This window comes from Tamandua tetradactyla, chromosome 18 (genome assembly GCF_023851605.1).
Source record: "Tamandua tetradactyla isolate mTamTet1 chromosome 18, mTamTet1.pri, whole genome shotgun sequence".
NCBI classification, from domain to species: Eukaryota; Metazoa; Chordata; class Mammalia; order Pilosa; family Myrmecophagidae; genus Tamandua; species Tamandua tetradactyla.
Window position 1 is genome coordinate 26927888 of NC_135344.1, and position 18937 is coordinate 26946824.

Below are 18937 nucleotides of genomic sequence, written 5' to 3' on the forward strand. Positions count from 1 at the left end.
AAGTGACTTGCTCAAAGATAAGAGAACTGGAAAATAGTAGAAGCAGTCTCCTAATCTCATGTCTTTCCTATCCACAGTCCTGCTCTGTAGCTCATCGGTGAATTACTGCTGTTACATAATCCTTTCAGATTTTTCTTTAACACCGTCATTCAATGGAAACTTCTTTTAGCCAACCTGGTTTTTGCATTATCAAGCCAAATGTGCCAGTCTCAGCCCTTATTACCTGTACATTCTGCAGGATTCTTTTTCCTGAATCACCAACCTCCTTTTCTCTCCTGGTTCTTCAATGTTTACATATGCTTAAATTACTCACATCTTAAAACTAAACACATACAAACAACACAATTTTCAGACTAACCTCCATCTTTGTTCTCTCTCCTCATAGGCAAGTTTTTTCATGTCCCATCTCTATAAAATGTGCAGTGACCTGACTTCTTAATAAAACACTTCGAAAACTCTCACGTTAAGGCTGTTAGTGATATCACATCAAACTACCGTGCTTCTGTATTTCCACTGCTTGACCTTTTTGAAGCCTTTAACTCTTGACCATATTCTTCTCCCATAACGTTTTGCAAAACTCAGCTGAGAGCCACAAGCTCTAGAGAGCTTTTCTTAACCCCCAAGAATAATATGGTTTCTCCTTCTCTTTTTTCTCTTGTCCTCTAGGGCATATGGCAGCCATAAATGGTTACCACCTCCTGAAGTGCTTACTCTTCCTGAATGAACTCTTTTTATTTTTTTTCTTAAGGAGCCAGGCTCACATCTTTAGAGCTCATATCTCAGCCATATTCCTAAACTTAGCTCAGTGCTACTTAGAACACAGTAAACCTTCAATACATACTTGAATGAATGAATGAGTGGATCTGACTGTACTCTATGTGGTGAGGTCATTTCTTCCCATAAGTTTTATAATCTGTTTTCTCTTCCCATTTTGGGCTTTCTAGCTAATGTATTCCCCTCCCTCTACTTACTAGCCTGTCTTATGTCCTTCAACTACTATTGTTCAGCTCCTATTATTGGCCATATTTATGTAAAGTGTTGGTAACACAGTGCCAAACAAGAGAAAACTGTCTTTATGGTGTTGACAGTCTGCCTTCAAACTTAAGCAGCTTTCTTAATCTTGTTGAAGTTGTTTATCTCCTCAAAAAAATAGTGTTTATAATATCTTATAGTACATTTAGCATTGTGCCTGACACGTCATTAATATTTAGTTAATGTTAGATGTTAAAAACAGTAGTAGTACCAATTCATATACTATATATACATTATCCATAAAGCTGATAATATATGATTATATTGGATACAATCATATTATAAATAAAAAGTAAATAATACCCATCAATTGCTTTGTGTTTCAGTATATTTTTATATTTATCCCTTTTACAAAATCATATTTTGTTTTTTTTTCATCTGTTCATTTTCTACTTCTAAACTTACAAAAAGCTGCTGCTTTTAAAATGCAGTGCTAAGGCTGCTTGGTGCTAAGTTCATCTTGAAAAGGCTTTCATTTTAATGGACCTCTTAAGAACCAGTTTTAGTGTTGAGATATTTGCAACTTGATTTTTTAAAAAAGTTTTCTGTTTATTGATTTATTTGGATTAACAGTCACCGCTTTCTCATCTACACTAGGGTACTTTTCAGGGCTTTACTTTTTCTTGGTCGTGGGTGCTGGCCAACTGGGTGGTATGTGTCATTGTGGTGTGTGTGTGTGTGTGTGTGTGTGTGTGTGTGTGTGTGTGTGTGTGTGCATGAATATTATCCAAACATGTGCTCAGTAATTGTGTCTCTATCAGGAAGTAAACATGGAGACCATGTTCCTTGGTGCTGTAATATTCCTGTTGTTGCATTGTCACCACGGGATGCCATCAAAATAGTTATGAAGAATGACAGTATTCATTAATTTGGTACTATTCAGAGAACGTTAACAAAGGGGAAAAGATAGGGTAGAAGTCTGAGGAGAGATGGGAGACTGGAGAGAAACCTGGTGTTTAAAGAATGATCTTTGATCTTTCAGAGGATGAATACATATCAAGACATAAGAATTTATCTATGTGAAATAATTTACATGCAAAATCAAATCAAGAACCTATATCTTATCTTTGCAGATAATAGTTTGGTCTTGGAGAGCCAGGAAAAGCCAGGCTTCTATACAAGAGGATTTACATGTTTATGCTAACTCAATTAGCATTAACAAGGTCTACCAGTAATGCTGGCTGGTTAGCCTCAATCTTTTATGCATATATATTTTAAAGAGAATGAAAAGATTTTAGAGATTGTTAGAGAAATAAGAAATAGAGAATTATCAAATGCTATGGACCTGTTTTAAAATTTTTTAAAATATAGTTATTTGTGGTCTGAGAGATTACTTGAGAGCAAACACCTTTTCTCCTTAAAATAGGAGAAAGAAAGATTGTAATCTTATAACCATTTAAGGATGTTGCAAATCCAGATTTATAGGGGAAGTGATGAAAATTTTCGTTAACATACGGGAGCACATTTGTAATCTGACTGGCAGCTTTGAGAGTATTTAGATATTTGTGAGAACATTGTTAAGTGTAAAATCGTTTTGTTTTTGTGTTTTTATTTTTCAAAAAGATATTGGTTAGGAAAATTAGACCTTCACTACTTGGTAATGCATATTCTGACTCAGATCCACGCAGTCAATGTGGTACCTAAAATGCTACAAAATCATACATTTATATGAAGATGGGCTATTGGTGTAAGAAAAAAACAACAACAGCGGGCTGGGAAGGATATGGAGTGAGTACCGTATTTAAAAAATGAGACCTTTTTCTTCCACCCTTCATGATGTGTAGATCTCAGAGAGGTTTTGTCCAGGAAGAAGAAAGAACTTATGGGAATTACTAAGGAATAGCTGACCAGCCAAAGGCATAGTTTCACTTCAGTGACCAAGGGTGAACCCAGAAGTCCGCAATAATAGTCAATGATGATTCTTTATTCTCTTTCCACCAGGTGAGCATTTGCATAAGTGAAATGCTGACTCACTGGGGGAGTCACAGCCTAAATGAAATCCATGAGGTGATACCTCTTTATTTTCTATCAGGGGATTTCATCTAATATTAGAAGCAGCAGTTAAATTCCATGAATTTGTTATGAGTTATTCATTGGCCTGATGCTTAAGGCCAATCGCCTTTTCCCGGTGTAGCTTTGCTCATTTTGCTTCCCCCCTACCCTCCAACACTTAATTCGAGTGTTGAAATCTTACTAGCTATTCAGAGATACAGAAATCATCTTTCTCATCTCTGAACTTATACTGTTTATTGTCTGACTCTTAGGAAGCTTATGACATTTTGCTTGTCTTTTAATTACCCTTTTAATTTTTTGTTTTGAAAAATTGAAAACATGTACAAAATAAGAATAGTAGCATAAACCCCCAAGGTTACATCATACAGCTTAAATGATTACCAACGTTCTATCTTTTTTTTTTTTTACATGGGCAGGCACCGGGAATTGAACCCAGGTCCTCGGGCTTGGCAGGCGAGCATTCTTACCTGCTGAGCCACCGTTGCCCACCCTGTTCTATCATTCTTATATCTATATATCCCATTCCCTATTCCCACTTAATTTAATTTAATAGTAAATTGTGAGATCCTTGTAGTAAGGGATTATCATATTTATTATGTGTATGTGGGTATTTTATTTTATTTTCAGGTTAAAATATATGCTTGCGGGGGTGGTGCAATGGTGGCTCAGTGACAAGAATTCTCACCTGCCGAGCTGGCGACCCGGGCTCGATTCCTGGAGCCTGTCCACGCAAAAAAAAAAAAAAAATATATATATATATATATATATATATATAAATTTTAATTTATATATTAAATATTGTGGAGATGTCCATTGTCAACTTTTTGATGACTGTGCAGATTCTAGTCTGTGTTTGTTTTTAGAAACTTTAGATGAAATTTGTGTAATTGCTTTTTGACTTAACATTTTCCATTGTCCTTTATCATTTTTGAAAGCATCTTTAAAAACATCTCAGTATTCCATCAGATAGATCGTTCATAATTTATTTTAACAGTTCCCTATTGCTGACCACTCTCATGACCATCTTTGTACATAAGTACTGGTTTCCATTTGCAAGGAAGCATATTCTTTAGGATAGTTTTGTAGGTAATAGTCTCCTTACATATCTTGTCAAATTGCTATCCAGGAAGGCTGTGCCACTTTGCATTATGTTTATCTTATTAATTTGGTAGCTGAAAAATAGGGTCTGTGTTCATTTTAAAAGTTGTGTTCTCTGAATTAATAATGAAATTGAATGTTCTTTATGTTCATGATTCTTATTTCGTTGTTGAGTACTAAGTACGGTGTTGATCTGCAGTCTGGAATTGCAGTGCATGGTACATGCCATTTGGTTTGGCTCAGATCTAGGGCTTTGCAGTGATGATCAATTTTCTTTAGCATTTTCCCTTTTGCTGTCTTTGGAACCAGAATGCATGTTTAAGTGCAGACTACTTTAGTTGAGAGTTGGTCTTACTTGACTTTTTGTTGATTATTTTTCAAAATTGTCATGCTGTATGATTTCTCCTTTACAACTTTATCGAGAAATGTAATTCTGCCAGGAATTATTTAGTTTAGTTAAAAATCCTTTGTCCAGGAAATACTCTCAGGTCCAAATCTGTTTTAAGTTTTGAAAAAAATTTTATTTTAGATTAAAAGTTTTTTAATCACTCTGTATTTAGACTAAGCCTATGGTATGTTTAAACTTCTGGATGAGTTTAGAGCTCTCTCTCTGTTTAAAATACTTAGTGTGGTTTGTATATCCAGTAAAATAAAAGTTGCTGCTTTTTACAAGTTGGTTTTTTAATATTAAGATTTCTCTTTTGCTGTGTGAAATTTCTAAAACTCCAGTATGGGAATTGAATGAAAATGTTTGCATTATTAAACTATTGTACTTAAATATTTTCAGCTTCTGAAAAAGTAAAGAATGCTTTTACTATTAAATTACTTGATTGTCTAAATCTAGTTGTAAATTTTTAAAAGCAACACTAGCTTTTTACTGAAATGTCTGACCATTTATTACTTCCAGTCATGCTATACTGAAGTGTGCTCAAATATGTTCAAAAATAATTTACTGCATTGTGTTGAAAAATAATATCAAAAGTATATGTTTAATGTGGAGGAAATACTCAAAACAGTCCTACCCAGACATCAACAGGATATTATTACCCCAAAGAAATGACGACAGTTTGCCAGTTTGATGCGTAGAGGAAGGAAATTTACAAACATCTCCAAGAGAGGTATGTTGAGTGGTTGAAGGAAATGAGGCATGTCCTGCTTTTATTGTGATTATTGGAGTAGGATTCCCAGAAGGCTGAAAAAAAGCTGTCCTGAGACCTCTGTTTGGCAAAGACCTTGTTGACTCATATTTTATTTTTGTTTCGGTAAAGGTCTGCTATTGTTCACATTTCTAATGTAACTCATAAATACACAGCCAATATAATTTCCCCTGCTAGTGACTGGTGTCGTGTATACAAATAAATGAAAACCTACCGTCATCATTACCCTGTGAACTGCTTCCATGAAGCATAGAGGAGTGACAAGCAAGGCTTTTTAAAAGAAAGTTTCTTTAAATGTTGATTTCAGTTTATGAACTTTGAAAATTCATGAAATTGCATTTTAGAGTTTTAATCACCAAATATTTGGGGAGGATTAATTACTTCCTATTCATATGGAAGAGGAAAGCAGAAGTAAATATTTATGTAACTTGTATTTTGAAAGCCAAACTTTTTGATTAAAAAGTTTGATTTATCTCCTTCCTAATTTTCTGCTCAGAAGTTAAATCACTGGACATATTTGACTGTGAACTGCTGCCTGTTACAAAGGCTTCCAGATTGAAATGCCTGGTGTAGAATCTCGAATTCATGTAATATTTGATAGAAAATTGATTTAAAATTTCTATCAAGCCATAATTATAAACATATAAAAAAGAAACGTGGAATATTCTGTTTTTTCAAGCTTTTTGTTCTATCTATCAACATGCCTAAGAGTTTCATAACTTTTCAGAGAAATACCAGATGGAAATCTTCCTCAGTCTTCTGCTGTGATTCAGTCATTTTGTGGGGCAGTCTGAGGGCTATATCTGGAGCTTTAGGTAATGACATTATACCCATAACCTTGAGTCAGAAGATGTGGTTATTGTCAGTCTTATTTATTAAGTGACACTGCTTAGAACATGAGGAGAGACTTGGCCTTTGTTTAGGAGAAATTTAAAGGAGATAAACATGAAGAGAAAAATAATGTGAGAAAGTGTAAGGCTGAAAGTCTTTGGTTTTGCTTTTAGTTCTCTTAGTTATTCCTTAGAATGATTGCTTTAGATATTTTTCCAGTTATTTTAATGTACGAAGAAGTCCAAAGAAAGTTGTTATTTCATCTCTTAGAAGATATATATCAGGGTGAAGATAGGGACTGATTACTAAAGGAATTTCCCCACCCTGAGTACTAACATCGTTAAGTTCCTGTGATTTTTTTTTTTCATTTCCTTTTATTTTTGGCTCAAACCTCCAGCTATGTCTGGTTTAATGAAATTCCTGTGGGAGACAAATTTGGAGAATATTTAAGGGTCTAAAGGTGTAAGATTTTTAGGAATGATGTCAACTTAGAGGGAATCCTCAGTGGCTCTAGTACAAAAAGACTGAGATTTGGATGAAACTGTTTGGATGTCACATTAAGCTATTAGAGATTTCATCACGATGACCTGAGTTGCCTTTAAACTGTATTTTAGAGGGGATTATTCTCTCAGCTTTCCAATCTTTACAAAGAACTCAAGTTGGTTTGCAATTCCAGGGACTTCAACTATGTGCTGTATTGCAGGGAATAGCAAATAACTTCTGAGTATAGTTTTCTACATAGTGAATTAAGGCTGAAGAAATAGGTAGTAATACCACCATCTCAACCGTGCGTGCGCGCGTGTGTGTGTGTACAGGCACATGTGCGCATTTTTTGTTGCTTCTTCTGCTTGCTTTTAGGTAACTAGTTTTAGCAGAGAAGAAAGTGGCTTAGATAATACTAAAGCCTGTATTCACAGGCCTTTAGCAGTAGCACTTAAAAACCTGCCCTGGGTCTAACATTGCTTTAGAAAATCCAGAATATCTGGGGACAATTAATACATTTTTAATGTTCCTTGAATACTTATGTGAGTAAGACACCCATGGGTATAGATTTTAATTCTAATTAATCTAATCTTTGGGATGAATTATTCAAAGGTCAGCAATGTATTGAACTCAGAAATGGAGTATTTTTCCTGTTTAAAATATATTATTTAAAATTTAATAACATACAGAAGTCTTCCTATGATTTTTGAGAGAGGGTTTATTTACCCCATGATTTACTTCAGATAATTTACTTCAGTTTACACAGATTAATCGAAAACAGTTAATAGGAAAACAGTTTAATGGAAACAATTAATCAGTTAAACAGTTAATAAAAAATGATTTAAATTCTGTTTGGATTGTCTTAAGTCAAGATATAAGCAAAAAAATGTAAGCAAATTTCCTATGGAGATTGCAAAATGAGGACTTCCAGTGCCTAGCATGCATTGCAGTTTTGTTTACATTGTGTTAGTAAGTGTTCCAGGGAATAGAAGCAATATAAGTGTTCACAGGAATACAACTTTCTGGTCTTTCGAAATCAGGGTGTAAGTGTAACTGGGAAAGGTGGAATTGCCAGCATGAACTCTGTGTTTAAAGCCCAGCTCTGACCTTGGACAAAGCAGCTATTCAGTTTTTCTGTATAGTGAGGCTAATATGAGTACCTACTTCATCAGGTTATGTGATTTAAATGAATTAATATATCTAAAGCATTTACGACAGTGTTTGGCTCATAGTAATTGCTTAACAAGTATTGCAAAGCTGTTAGCATGATCAAATTTAGAGAGGAAAGATATAATGGCGCCATTTCTGTCATCATTGGAAGTAATAATTAAATTTGACAACATACAAAGTATTTGGCATCCCTCAACCATTCTCAGAAGTGCTGGCAACAGAAATGCTATAACGTAGGAGAGTTTACGAATAATGGTCTGGTTAGAAGTGGGATGAGTGGGATGCTTTGGAGACTCAATTTACCTAATACCCTTGTTCATTTTATGTAGACTGTGTTACAGATCAATTAAAATAGAAAGAGTACTCTAAAGATGCTCTTTCTAGTTTCACTTTACCTCAGAATGAGAAAATGGCAGTTGCACACATAATATCATAATAAGAAGTCCAAAAGGCATTTTGCTTGTGGGGGGTAGGAGATTCTAGGGAGTTTTGTATATGTTGTGGTTAAAGACCCTCACCTACCTCTAACATGTACCACTGGTGATCTGGTAAGAGACTTCCTTGTCCTCCACTGTTCTGTCACTCATTTTAGATATCAGCTCAACGAGAGAACCTGATAGGTGCCAAGTTTGCCTCAATGTTACTCGTGGTTTTAGTTATATACGGGTCACTTGGGTCAGTTTGCCCATCTTACTGGAGTGAATTCAGAAGGGCTATTTCAGCCTAGCTCTTTTTTAGGAAATGGAAAAGTTGAAGGACATGTAACCAACAATAACACTTGGGCCCAATCAATTATTCAGCAGATTATCCCCAACACACACAATACATCCAGAATCTTCCCCCACACCCCCCGCCCCCGCCCCATCTTTCTGCTTAGGTTGGAATTTGGTGGTTGCCTTTGTGTCTGCCACCATGGCTGTTGCTGTACAGACCTCAAGCTGCTTACTTCTTTATACATGTGCGGGTGCCTATTTGCTGCTCAGCCACATAGAAAAAGCGTGTGACTCTTTGGTAAAGAAAAAAGAAAAGGTAATTTGAATAATTGTTTTGAAATGAATGAGTGTATGCTTGCCTGTGGAAAAATCTTTGAGGTGTGTGTGGTGTGTGTCTGTGTGTGTGTGTGTGTATGTGTGTGTTTCTGCCTGCATGTGGGCATTTTAATGGGTGCATTATAGCTGATGTTTTTTCCATAGGGGATTTGGCTTCATCTTGTAGAAAGAGAAAACAGTTTTAGAATCCAGAAGCTGATTAGAGGATGAATATTTTTCATCAAGTCTGTTCCTACCTGGAAATTGGGAAGTTGCAGCCATAGCTTCTCCTGGTTTGTTGGAGTTACACTTTCAGAAAGTATCTTATTCTCTTCTGCAAATAGGGGAAGTGCAGAGTTATAGTAGAATCACGTGGGTTGAGGATCATTGAACCAGAGAGAAAACTGCTGCTGTTTGATTTTCACTGCAAGTGTTGAGTATTTCTAGATCTGGAACAATGATAAAAAATGATCTGTTCTTTAAATAAAAGTGATTTTTAGGAGTTTATTCTCAGAATCTAAATCTCTAAAACTAGAAAAACAAGTTTTCCAGCATCTAGCCAACTCCTTCATCTTCCACTAGATGAAGAAATCTTTGTTCAAAGAGATGTCTTTATCCACTGTACCCATTCAACAGCTAGGTCTAGAACTCGGGCAGCTGAGTGTTCTTGCAATGTAAATGCCCTTTAGTTTTTATTTTTGCTAATAACCTTTAGATTAAACCCACTCCTGATACCTTAGTTAGTGGCTAAGCACATGGACTGAATCCATAATTTATGGATTTGAAAGTTGGTTCACCATGGTATGGTTCTTTGTTCTAGTCACAAGTTCTCAGTTTCCTCATCTGTATGATGTAGGTAAAAATTCCATGGAATTTTTATGACAACTTAATGAGTAATTTCTTGTAAATTACTTACAAGAGTGCCTGGTATGAGTGTTAGCTGTAACAAGAGTAATAAATCTCAAATTATTTTCTTATTAATAATCACATCTTAATATATTGTTCTTAGATACTTTAACTAGCTATCTGGCATACTACAATAAAAAGATGTCATTGTGGAAGAGTAGAATTCCATAATTATCAAGTGAAACCAGGGCTGTAAATCATTGAACATCTTGCCTTAGTTTTGTGTGAATTCTTTGGATTGACTAACTGTACTTGGTACCGGGCTGGGTTACCATCTGCTATATTTTGCCTCGATAGGTCAGGCTTGTTCCTCTAGGGGAAGATGAGGTGGAAAAAAAATGCCAATAACCTAACTTCAAAATGTATCCTAACTGTCTTGTTCACATTTATTAAGGCAGTTTTATTACTCTAGGTAAGACGGATAACTGGGCATTATGCCAACATCTTGGCAGTTTTCCTTTTCCAAGGTACTAATATTAGGATTAGCGTGTTGTTTTAAAACCATTGCCTTTCTGCACCTTATAATTGCTTGTTCTTGGGGGAGGCTTGGAACATTTGAATTAAGGGTTTCCTGCCAAATATGGGAGAGAATGTCTATTTTGTTTTAATACTTTAATTGGTTTTTAAAGTTGGTACTGCAGTCCATTTTGCTAGTAGACATGACAGGTTGGAGGCTGTATGGGCAGACTATGCATGGGGTAAATGGAGAGTGGGGCAGTAAATACTGGTTGAGCGAGAATATTATAGCTCTGTCAGTGTATTTTTTTTCAGTTTATTTTTGTATGATACCAATGTTTGATTGTACAGTGATTTGTGTGATCTATTATGTTTCTAAGTCAAAGCTTAAATGGATTAACATTATAAGAAAAAGATTAAATAGTTTTTCACATTCATATTTTCTCTAAAGCATTGAGGCAACATGGTGTCCACACTTGTAGCTTCAGTGATTGAATGTCTTTGCTCAAATATAGTATGGTTTCTGTTTTTCAGAGTGTCTAGACTTTAAAAATTGTAATTAGTAACTACCACTCTTCACATGGAGAAATAACCACTCCTTCTGAATGAATGCATATAACACTTTTTCTGAACTTCTCTAATGGAATGTTTTTAACTTCCTACCTTGTATTATCATTCCATAAAGGAGACACTGATGTGGTGAAAAATGTATGTACTTTGTAGTTGGACAGCCATGAATCACAGGTCTTATGATCACAAATTTGTGGAACCTTAGGCAAAACTCATAATATCCTCCAGTGGCTCAGTTTCCTTCCTCGTATAATTGTTATAAAAATTCAAAGAGCTAAGCTTGAAGATGATTCAGTCCCCATGGATGCTCAACAGTTGTGAGTCCCCTTTTTTTTCCAAAACCATGTGTACATTTCTTATCTTTAAACAGACTTCATGGGAGCAGCATTTATGGATTTACCCTTCTATTCTGGACCAGTGGCCTTGGTACCTAATAGTTGCTCAAAAAACATTGTGAAATGAATAGATACTTATGGTAGTGGCGGAGATAAGAAGGTATTAGGGGAATTAGAATAGGTGTCAAAGAAAAGTTGACTATGCCATTCATTGTTCCCTGCTGCTTAATATTTAAGTCCATAGGGCTGTGTTTTTGTCATTGCCTAATTAAGCTAAATTCTCTGGAAATATGCTAGGACTAACGAGAATTCTGTAATTTGACCTAGAAATTTTGGTACTTATGCTGATTATTTTCTAGTATTGGTGGGGGTTGTGAATCAGGGTTGGGTTCTCATTCATGGAGTACCACAAGGAGTTTTGCCATACACCTGGACCCTGTTGTTATTGTCTCTGTGCCTATGGTTGGGACACGCAACCTCTGTTGGCCTCAGTTTACTTTCACTGTTATAAGGAGGAGAATGCCTGTTTTGCCTTCTTTTTAGCTTATTTTCTAGAATGAATGAAATAGTATGTGAAAGTCCTGTGCACAAATGCAGAGGAAGGCTGATAATAGGAATGATGATGATGATGAGAATGAAGATGGATTTGATGATGCCAAGAACACAAAGAATTCCAGGCTGAATTCAAACCTTACTAGTTTGGAATTTCCAGGAATGAATTGTAATCAGAATGCCCTATATCTGATATTTGTTGCATTATATCTTACAAGGAAATGGAGCTTGAAAACTTGGCACACCAGTTACATTATTTTCTTTTGTTGTTGAGGGTCATTGCTATTTTAGAGACATATTGTCTAAACCTCACATGAGGATTCTAAGTAATTAAGCTGTGCTTCACTAGTATCTAAGCAAGGTAGTTCAAATAAAAGACATTCAGAAAAGATAAGGATATCAAAAGCAATTAATATCCTTTGGTAGGGAAGAAGCACATAACAAGTCAACAGTAGACATTTTTTAGAAATTGAAATGTTACCATGGAATCAGGGTATTCCTCTGGAAGTTTGAATATCTGAAGATAACTACTTTTAAGCTGCCTGTTAAGATGAAGTTAATATTCATTATATATATCCTGCTTGAAACCTCTTATACTGTGAAATTTTCCTGTTTACTAAGAAACAGCTTTAGGAAAAAATTAATTTCTTAACTTATATATAGCTTGTGTGTTGTAAGTTCCTTTCATTAACTTCTATACACATCCCTTCATCTTTGTGAAGAATATGAGATGTTATAGAGGTACTATTTTAAGTCTAAGTTTTATGTTTTATGTTTACATTTCCCCATATTGTCTGGCTTTGGAATCCTTGCTTTTAAAGGGCATCCCAAAACAGCAACAGAAGAAAAAGTTGTGAGTTGGGTCTATTAGGTTTGTATGATCTGTTTATTGAGCTGCTGCTTTATCTGGTTCCAAGGGTGATCTAAACTTCTAATTCAAGCTTCCTTTACTGTGCTGTGTTGTCCTTTAAATGTCATGGTAAACTTCATAAAAGTATTTTCAAGGTGCCAGTGGGGAGAAATCTATATGAGATGCCCAACAGACAAGTTTAAGGACTTTGTACATATAAATATAGTGAAAGCTAGAATTCAATGACTTTGGATTATAAGGGTATAAGGGGCTTTAGGAGGATCCAGGTGAAAGAAAGAACATTAACCCCTTTTCTCAGTAATGAAAATAATGACAAACAAGTGTAGAGAAAAGAAAAGTTATTATTATTAGTGTATCTATCTTGCTTAGTTTTTTTCACTTAAAGGATTCCAAATTTATAGGAGATTTGTGGAGGGAAACAATTGCGAAAGAGAAACAAATAATTAATATTTCCCTTTCATTGTTAAAACCTATACAGCACTATTTTTGAGTTGCTACTTATCTCTTATTATTTCTTTTTTCCCACTTCATTGTTGGTGTTGGTTTGATGGGGGGGGGATTTCCTATGGGGTGACTCACAGTCCACAAAGTCTATCCTCTTCTAGTGAAAAAAAAATTACAGCTGAAATCAGTGTCTTTGCCTTTCCATGATATGGGGATGTGGTGGAATCAAAGTCGGCAGGATGAAAGCACAAAAACTTCCTGTTTCCAGCTGTTTTCCTCAGCAGAGATTTTTTTTTTCTCCCAAAGATGATGCTTCCTTTCAAGGGGCTTTTTAATCTGCAAACTGTTTCCTCAGTTTATTTCACCACAGTAAAATGTATTCCCTTTAGGTCATATCTGTCTCTTTTTAAACCCAATCTGTCCTTTTCAAAGCAGCGTTAGTTGCAACTCGAAAGAACAATCGTGATTTAAAGTCCCTTTAATGAAGTACAAAGACCAGTAAACCTTTGCACTGAATTTTCTTATTTTGATTGCTTCATTTTCATTTATGAAAATTTTTAGATGTCAAAAAGCCATTGAAAACAAGAAGGGGATGCTTTGGATGAGAGTCCTACCTTGCTGAACAGTATGATACTCCCGCAGCAGCTGCTCTGCGATACCAGGCCCAGGAAAAGCATCCTGTACCCACCTTTGGGCAAACCTAGATGCAGGCCCCAATGGTAAAAGCCACATTCCCCGCCATGTAGAATCGCAGCAGCCTTCTTCCACCTCCTCAGTGGGCCTGGAGAAACCCTAAATCACTACAAGTATGTTGTATATCATTGGTCAGGCTGCCCTCAGACCTGAAGTCATCAGATGTATTCAGTGAGACACAGCTGGGGGCGGGGGGTGGGGTGGGGGCGGATGAGGGTGGTGAGCATTTACCCTAGAGAAGGAGTCCATGCAAAGTCAGCAATCCTGAGGCTCCTAGAGACACACCCCGCGACATCTGAATCTCTGTGTCAGGGAGAACTTCTTTCATGTGCCAGGTTCTTTCCTGACCTCCATTTGGTGGATTCTCTTCAGCTACTAAAAGGCGGCCCATTGGAGAACACAACATCTCTTCATTGAAGAAGTCTGGTCAGGGAACAGAGGGAGCAGGGCCAGCTACCCAGGAGCCGAGGCTACCAGTGGCCTACCCTGGGCCACTCCCAGAAGAACAAATCTGCTCACTGGTGCCTCAAATGTGGTCCTGAGGAGAAAATCTCAGGCCTCTCCTTACTGGGGACAGGAAGTTTCCGGTGGTCCCTTGAACCCAGCTGCCTTCTCCCCAGTTTCTGGTATTCCATTCCTCAGGAGAGCCAAGAGATATTCTTTGTTCCCTTAGAAACCTCAACAGTCCAAACCACAGCTACACTGGGGAGAAACCTGTGGTGAGCAAGACAAAGGAGTCCAGGCAGAGGCCAGAGAAGATAACCCAAATGGAGATCGAGTCCCAGAAGGCTAGCTTCCAGCCAACAGGCCAAGAGCCATCTTGCTTATCTATGCACTGTGGAGGATGCAGAGTGGAGACCCCTAGATCAAGGTCTTCCAAGTTCCAGGAAACTTGCAGCCAGGGAGGTGTCAAGCCCTGAGAGACAGCAGCCTTAGCTGCCCAGAGGCCATTTGTCCATCCCTCAAGACAGAAAGGAAACAGCCACCACGAGAAGCTCACAGATGGCTCAAATGTCTTGTGCTACAGAAAGAAATGGCCAACCTTAAAGATCAAATTGTGGCCATGCAATGCCTCTTGAGAAGTTCCAGACCCTTTGAAGCTGAGCCCAGTATCCCTGAAAAAGACAAGTAGCTGGTACCTCTTGAGCCCAGGAGCTGTGGAGGACTTCCTCTCTCAAAAATAAATTAATTTGACCATGTAATATTTGTACACAAAGCAGTTACAAGTAAAATATGCTATAGCCTTAAGGTTTTTTTCCTCCTCCGAATACAGTGTAATGGTGTGTAATTTGTTTAATGTAAATGCTTAAAATTAAAATTAAGGCATTGGAAACTGCATAAATACTAGAATGAATATTAAGAGTGGTTTGATTTATTAAGTAATGATGTGAATAAAAAGCTGTGGCTTTTTTACTGATGGCGTTTACTTCACTTTTAGCACTGACATTACTCGTTAGTTTACATTTGTAAATTTTGCTTCCCATGAGATAGAAATGAAGTAAAAAAATGATTCTCTTAATCACTTGTTAATCATCATCCCCAAACCACTAACCGGACTTTTCACTCATTTTCTGGATCTTCCAGGCTTCTTGCTTATTGATGATATTCATTATATATTGACGTGTACTTCACTAATGTAAGTGAGCTTAGCTTAAATTAATACCAGTGTGCACCAAGAATGTCCTGTTTCTCTATCACATTATTTCCCCAAATACCTACACTTACCTTCTAAAAGTGGGGAACTTACCAACCAGAGGCTTCACATTGTTGGCCTGTTACTTGAGATAATTCTTTGTGATAGAATGAAGCCAGTGGCATATGGGGGAGAACTACCTCATTTCCCTTTCCCTTTAATGCTAACTATAACATATGCTTTTGAATTGAAGTGGGGTCCCAAATGCCAATATATGTTAAAAGAATTAAACATTAAAAAAAATGTTCCCCCTTATTTACTCCTGTGAGGGTGAGAGGCTGATAGGGCTTAAAAAGCATGAGCATGCCTATTTTATCTGTACTGTTTAATAGAGAGCTATGAAAAAAAAAATGGCAATTAACATATTCAGACAGAAAATCATCCTGGCTGAATGACTCATTAAATAGTCGTATAAACAGGATGTGCTGAAATGAACTGGTACAAAATTTAGTTTCATTGGTCTTTTCAGCACACCACTGCTCATTATCAGCACTTTAAGAAGCAGACTTGTGAGTGCTTAGAGGACACTTAAATTTCTTTTCTTTTTATTTTTTTTCTTAAATACTTCTCCCCTCCTCCACTGTTTTCCCCTGCTATTCCTAACTCTCTGGCAGGGCAATGTTATCAGTCTAAATATGAAGCTTTATGGTGGAGGTCAACAAAGTTTGGGGTAGGAATTTTGGAGTTTCATCTAGACCAGTGGTTCCCAACCCCAGTTGGCAATCAGAATGCATTTGAAGGTTTATTTTTTAAATAAACAGAAATTCCTGAACTTTATTTCTCAGGATTCTGATTCAGGGTAGGTCTTGAGTAGGGCTGGGAGTCCGTAATTTTTATAAAGCCTCCCTGGGGAATTCACATAATGAGTCAGGCTTGGGAATTACTTTCTGATGTGTGTCTCCTCAGAGTCAACTCCCTTTCTGCGGTACCTGGCATATGGCCGTCTGGCTTCTGTGTCAGTGGTTTGCAGTCTTGACTGTACATTAGAATCACTTGGGGAGCTTAGGAAACCTAATGCTTAACCCTACCTGCAATTAACTTGGGGAGTATAAAATCTCCCCAGGTGATTCTAATGTACCGTCAAGTTGGAGAATTTCTGTTCTTCATAAACAGATGGGAATGGAGCTAGGTTTAGCTGAAAAAGTCTCTTCTAGTTTTCTCTTACTAGGTGGTTTACCCTATGCTAAAACTTTTCTCTCTCTCTCTGCTTAAACCTATTGTCTCATCTGAGACTTTCAGCATTTATCGATAGCATGTTCTCAGGTGGGAATATAGTGTTCTGTTCTCACATTGTGGCAGATTTCTGTATTTTCCTCCCTGAGTACCACATCTGTGATGTGCAGATGTGTTGCTATAGCATTAGCACCCCGCAAAGGCTAAGTAATAAGGATGAAGAGCAGGACAGCAGTTTGGCAAAGGAAAAGGTATCCATCTTCCAAGTCCCCGAATGCTCCAAGAACAATTTTGACTAAATAAGTTCCTTCTTTTATAAGTAGTAACATTAAGTTGGAACCTTTCATTGCATTGACTAAGATTAGTATTTCTCGCGTCTCCTGTTCTGTAAAAAGGTCTACAATTAGCCCATTATTGAAGATTTAAAACAACAACAACAAACGCTTCCCTGTTTGGGGGGAAGAAGGAAAATTTTCCATAAGAATAATATAGCTAGGTTGAGGAGGATTATACTGAGCAGCTTCCCAGAGATACTTAGCATTTCCTGGCTTTTAAAAAAGGAATTTACAAATAGAGGGGAACATTACATCACAGTGTTCATTATCAAGGAGAAATTTGTCATCTGTAGGCAAGAGTCCTCTACCTACCATCTCATATGAACTTTCCACATGCTGAGTCCCCTTGAACTTACTGGGGGAAGACATCCTTTAAGTGGATGATAGAAGGGTAAGTAGACTGAGCCCTGGAGGTCAAAGGTGCCTGGGCATTGCCACTCTGATGGTGTGGGAGAAGAAAATCGTCAGCCACTCCCTTTCACTAGAAGAAGGGATGTTGAGGGATGATTCACTTGCTCCAATTTTTACAGATCCTGTGGCAGAGTCCTGTCGTAGACGCAAAACTGCTGATGGCAAATCTAGTGCTCATAAATATATGTAAGTATTTCTGAGGAGACTGATGTCCATTGAGGTTTCCTGAGAGGACAATACAGCTGACCATGGCCGTGACTCTAGCAGTTGTATGCATGAGTCAAGTCTGTGGTCTATAGCTGTATGACAGGAACCCTGGACTCCACAGCTAATAGAGGTGTTCCTGCATTAGAGTGTAGGCTTGCAGCCTGTGTACAAGTGGGTGGAGGCACATACTTGTAGCGTCCTGCAAGTGCAGACACTTAAAGGACCGTGAGAATGGGTACCTCCTTAAATCTTCCACCTTCAGGGCCTCACTTTCCTTACCCTAATCTGGTCCTGGTAGGAAACAACAAAATAGGAAGAACCATGATAATTTAGATTTTTGCACCTTATGCCTTATTTAGTATGGTCAGTAAAGGGCTACTTTGTGAAGATATCTTGTTAGACTCCAGAGAAAGGAAACATCTTTGTGTGCCTGACTTGTTGGCAGTGCCCATGGCCACGTGTGTCATCCCGGTGGAGGATAATCATCCTATTATTTTTGTCAGTAGGTATAACAAGTGGGTAGTGCTTTGTGTATTCCACTGTGATGAATTAATTTTGTGTTCATTGTAGTAGCACTGATCGTAATGAATTAATTTGGTATTCATGGGGATGTCAGAGGTTTCCCCATCCCCCTTCTAGTTTTTCGTAGCTTTAGTTAATGGACACTTTAGAAGTACGACACATCTGATCCTATTCTCACATAAACTTCGAATTTTTCCTGGAATTGTGAGATATTCTGATTTAAAAATATATATTTAATTTGATGTTATTGTAATTGATGTTTTTTAGCTTTATGTTAACTTCAGCATTTTCCATGCTTTTGTTCTACAAAATAAGGTAAATAGTTATGACAAACATAACTGCCAGGTAGAATGACATTTAATGGCTTGTATATTTTAGTTTGGTTTGAAAAATCAAAACCAAATGTTTATGATTTGTTGCTGTATTGAAGACAGATATTCCATTCCCTTATGTAAATATTAAGTAATGAAACTATGAGCCATATATAATAGTTAGCTCTTCTTTTAATTTCTTCTCTCTTTTCCTTCACAGACAAGATTGATAAATGTATGTGCATATATTATTTATCTGTTCATGTACGGAGGACACATAATTGGCTATTAGATATGGTAATTGCATAAATATATCTTATTCAAGCTCATTTCCTTTTCTGTTTATAAAATAAATGTTTTAGTTAAATTGGAATATATACGGAAATAGAAGTGCTTGATTTAGGATTGAGAAACCAGGTACCCAAACAAAAATCAGACTAAATCCTGGGAAACTTTTTTTTTTGCATGGGCAGGCACCGGGAATCAAACTTGGGTCTCTGGCATGGCAGGTGGGAATTCTGCCACTGAGTCACCATCGCATCGCCCAAATGCTGGGAAACTTTCTATAAACTTGTGCTTTAACTTATATGCTTTTTCTTGATTTGTTCATCATGTTTGCTAATTACTGAAGATTATTTATAATAGA

The 18937-nt window shown here is 37.0% G+C and overlaps 1 protein-coding gene across 16 annotated transcripts in view; it reads left to right on the top strand.

Moving 5' to 3' along the window:
* The window catches only part of TCF4 (transcription factor 4), a 463737-nt gene that overhangs the window by 170657 nt on the left and 274143 nt on the right, over positions 1–18937 (top strand). Inside the window, exons 1-2 of one of the 16 annotated variants that reach the window (XM_077135397.1) lie at positions 16733–17231; positions 17371–17437. The exons of 13 other annotated variants lie outside the window; for them this stretch is intronic. In XM_077135397.1, the coding sequence (XP_076991512.1) occupies positions 17410–17437 (28 nt within the window). In that variant the 5' untranslated portion in view covers positions 16733–17231; positions 17371–17409. Of the gene's footprint in view, positions 1–16671; positions 17232–17370; positions 17438–18937 lie in introns of those variants that run through there. 2 more of the 16 variants (XM_077135404.1, XM_077135401.1) reach the window with 2 other exon arrangements.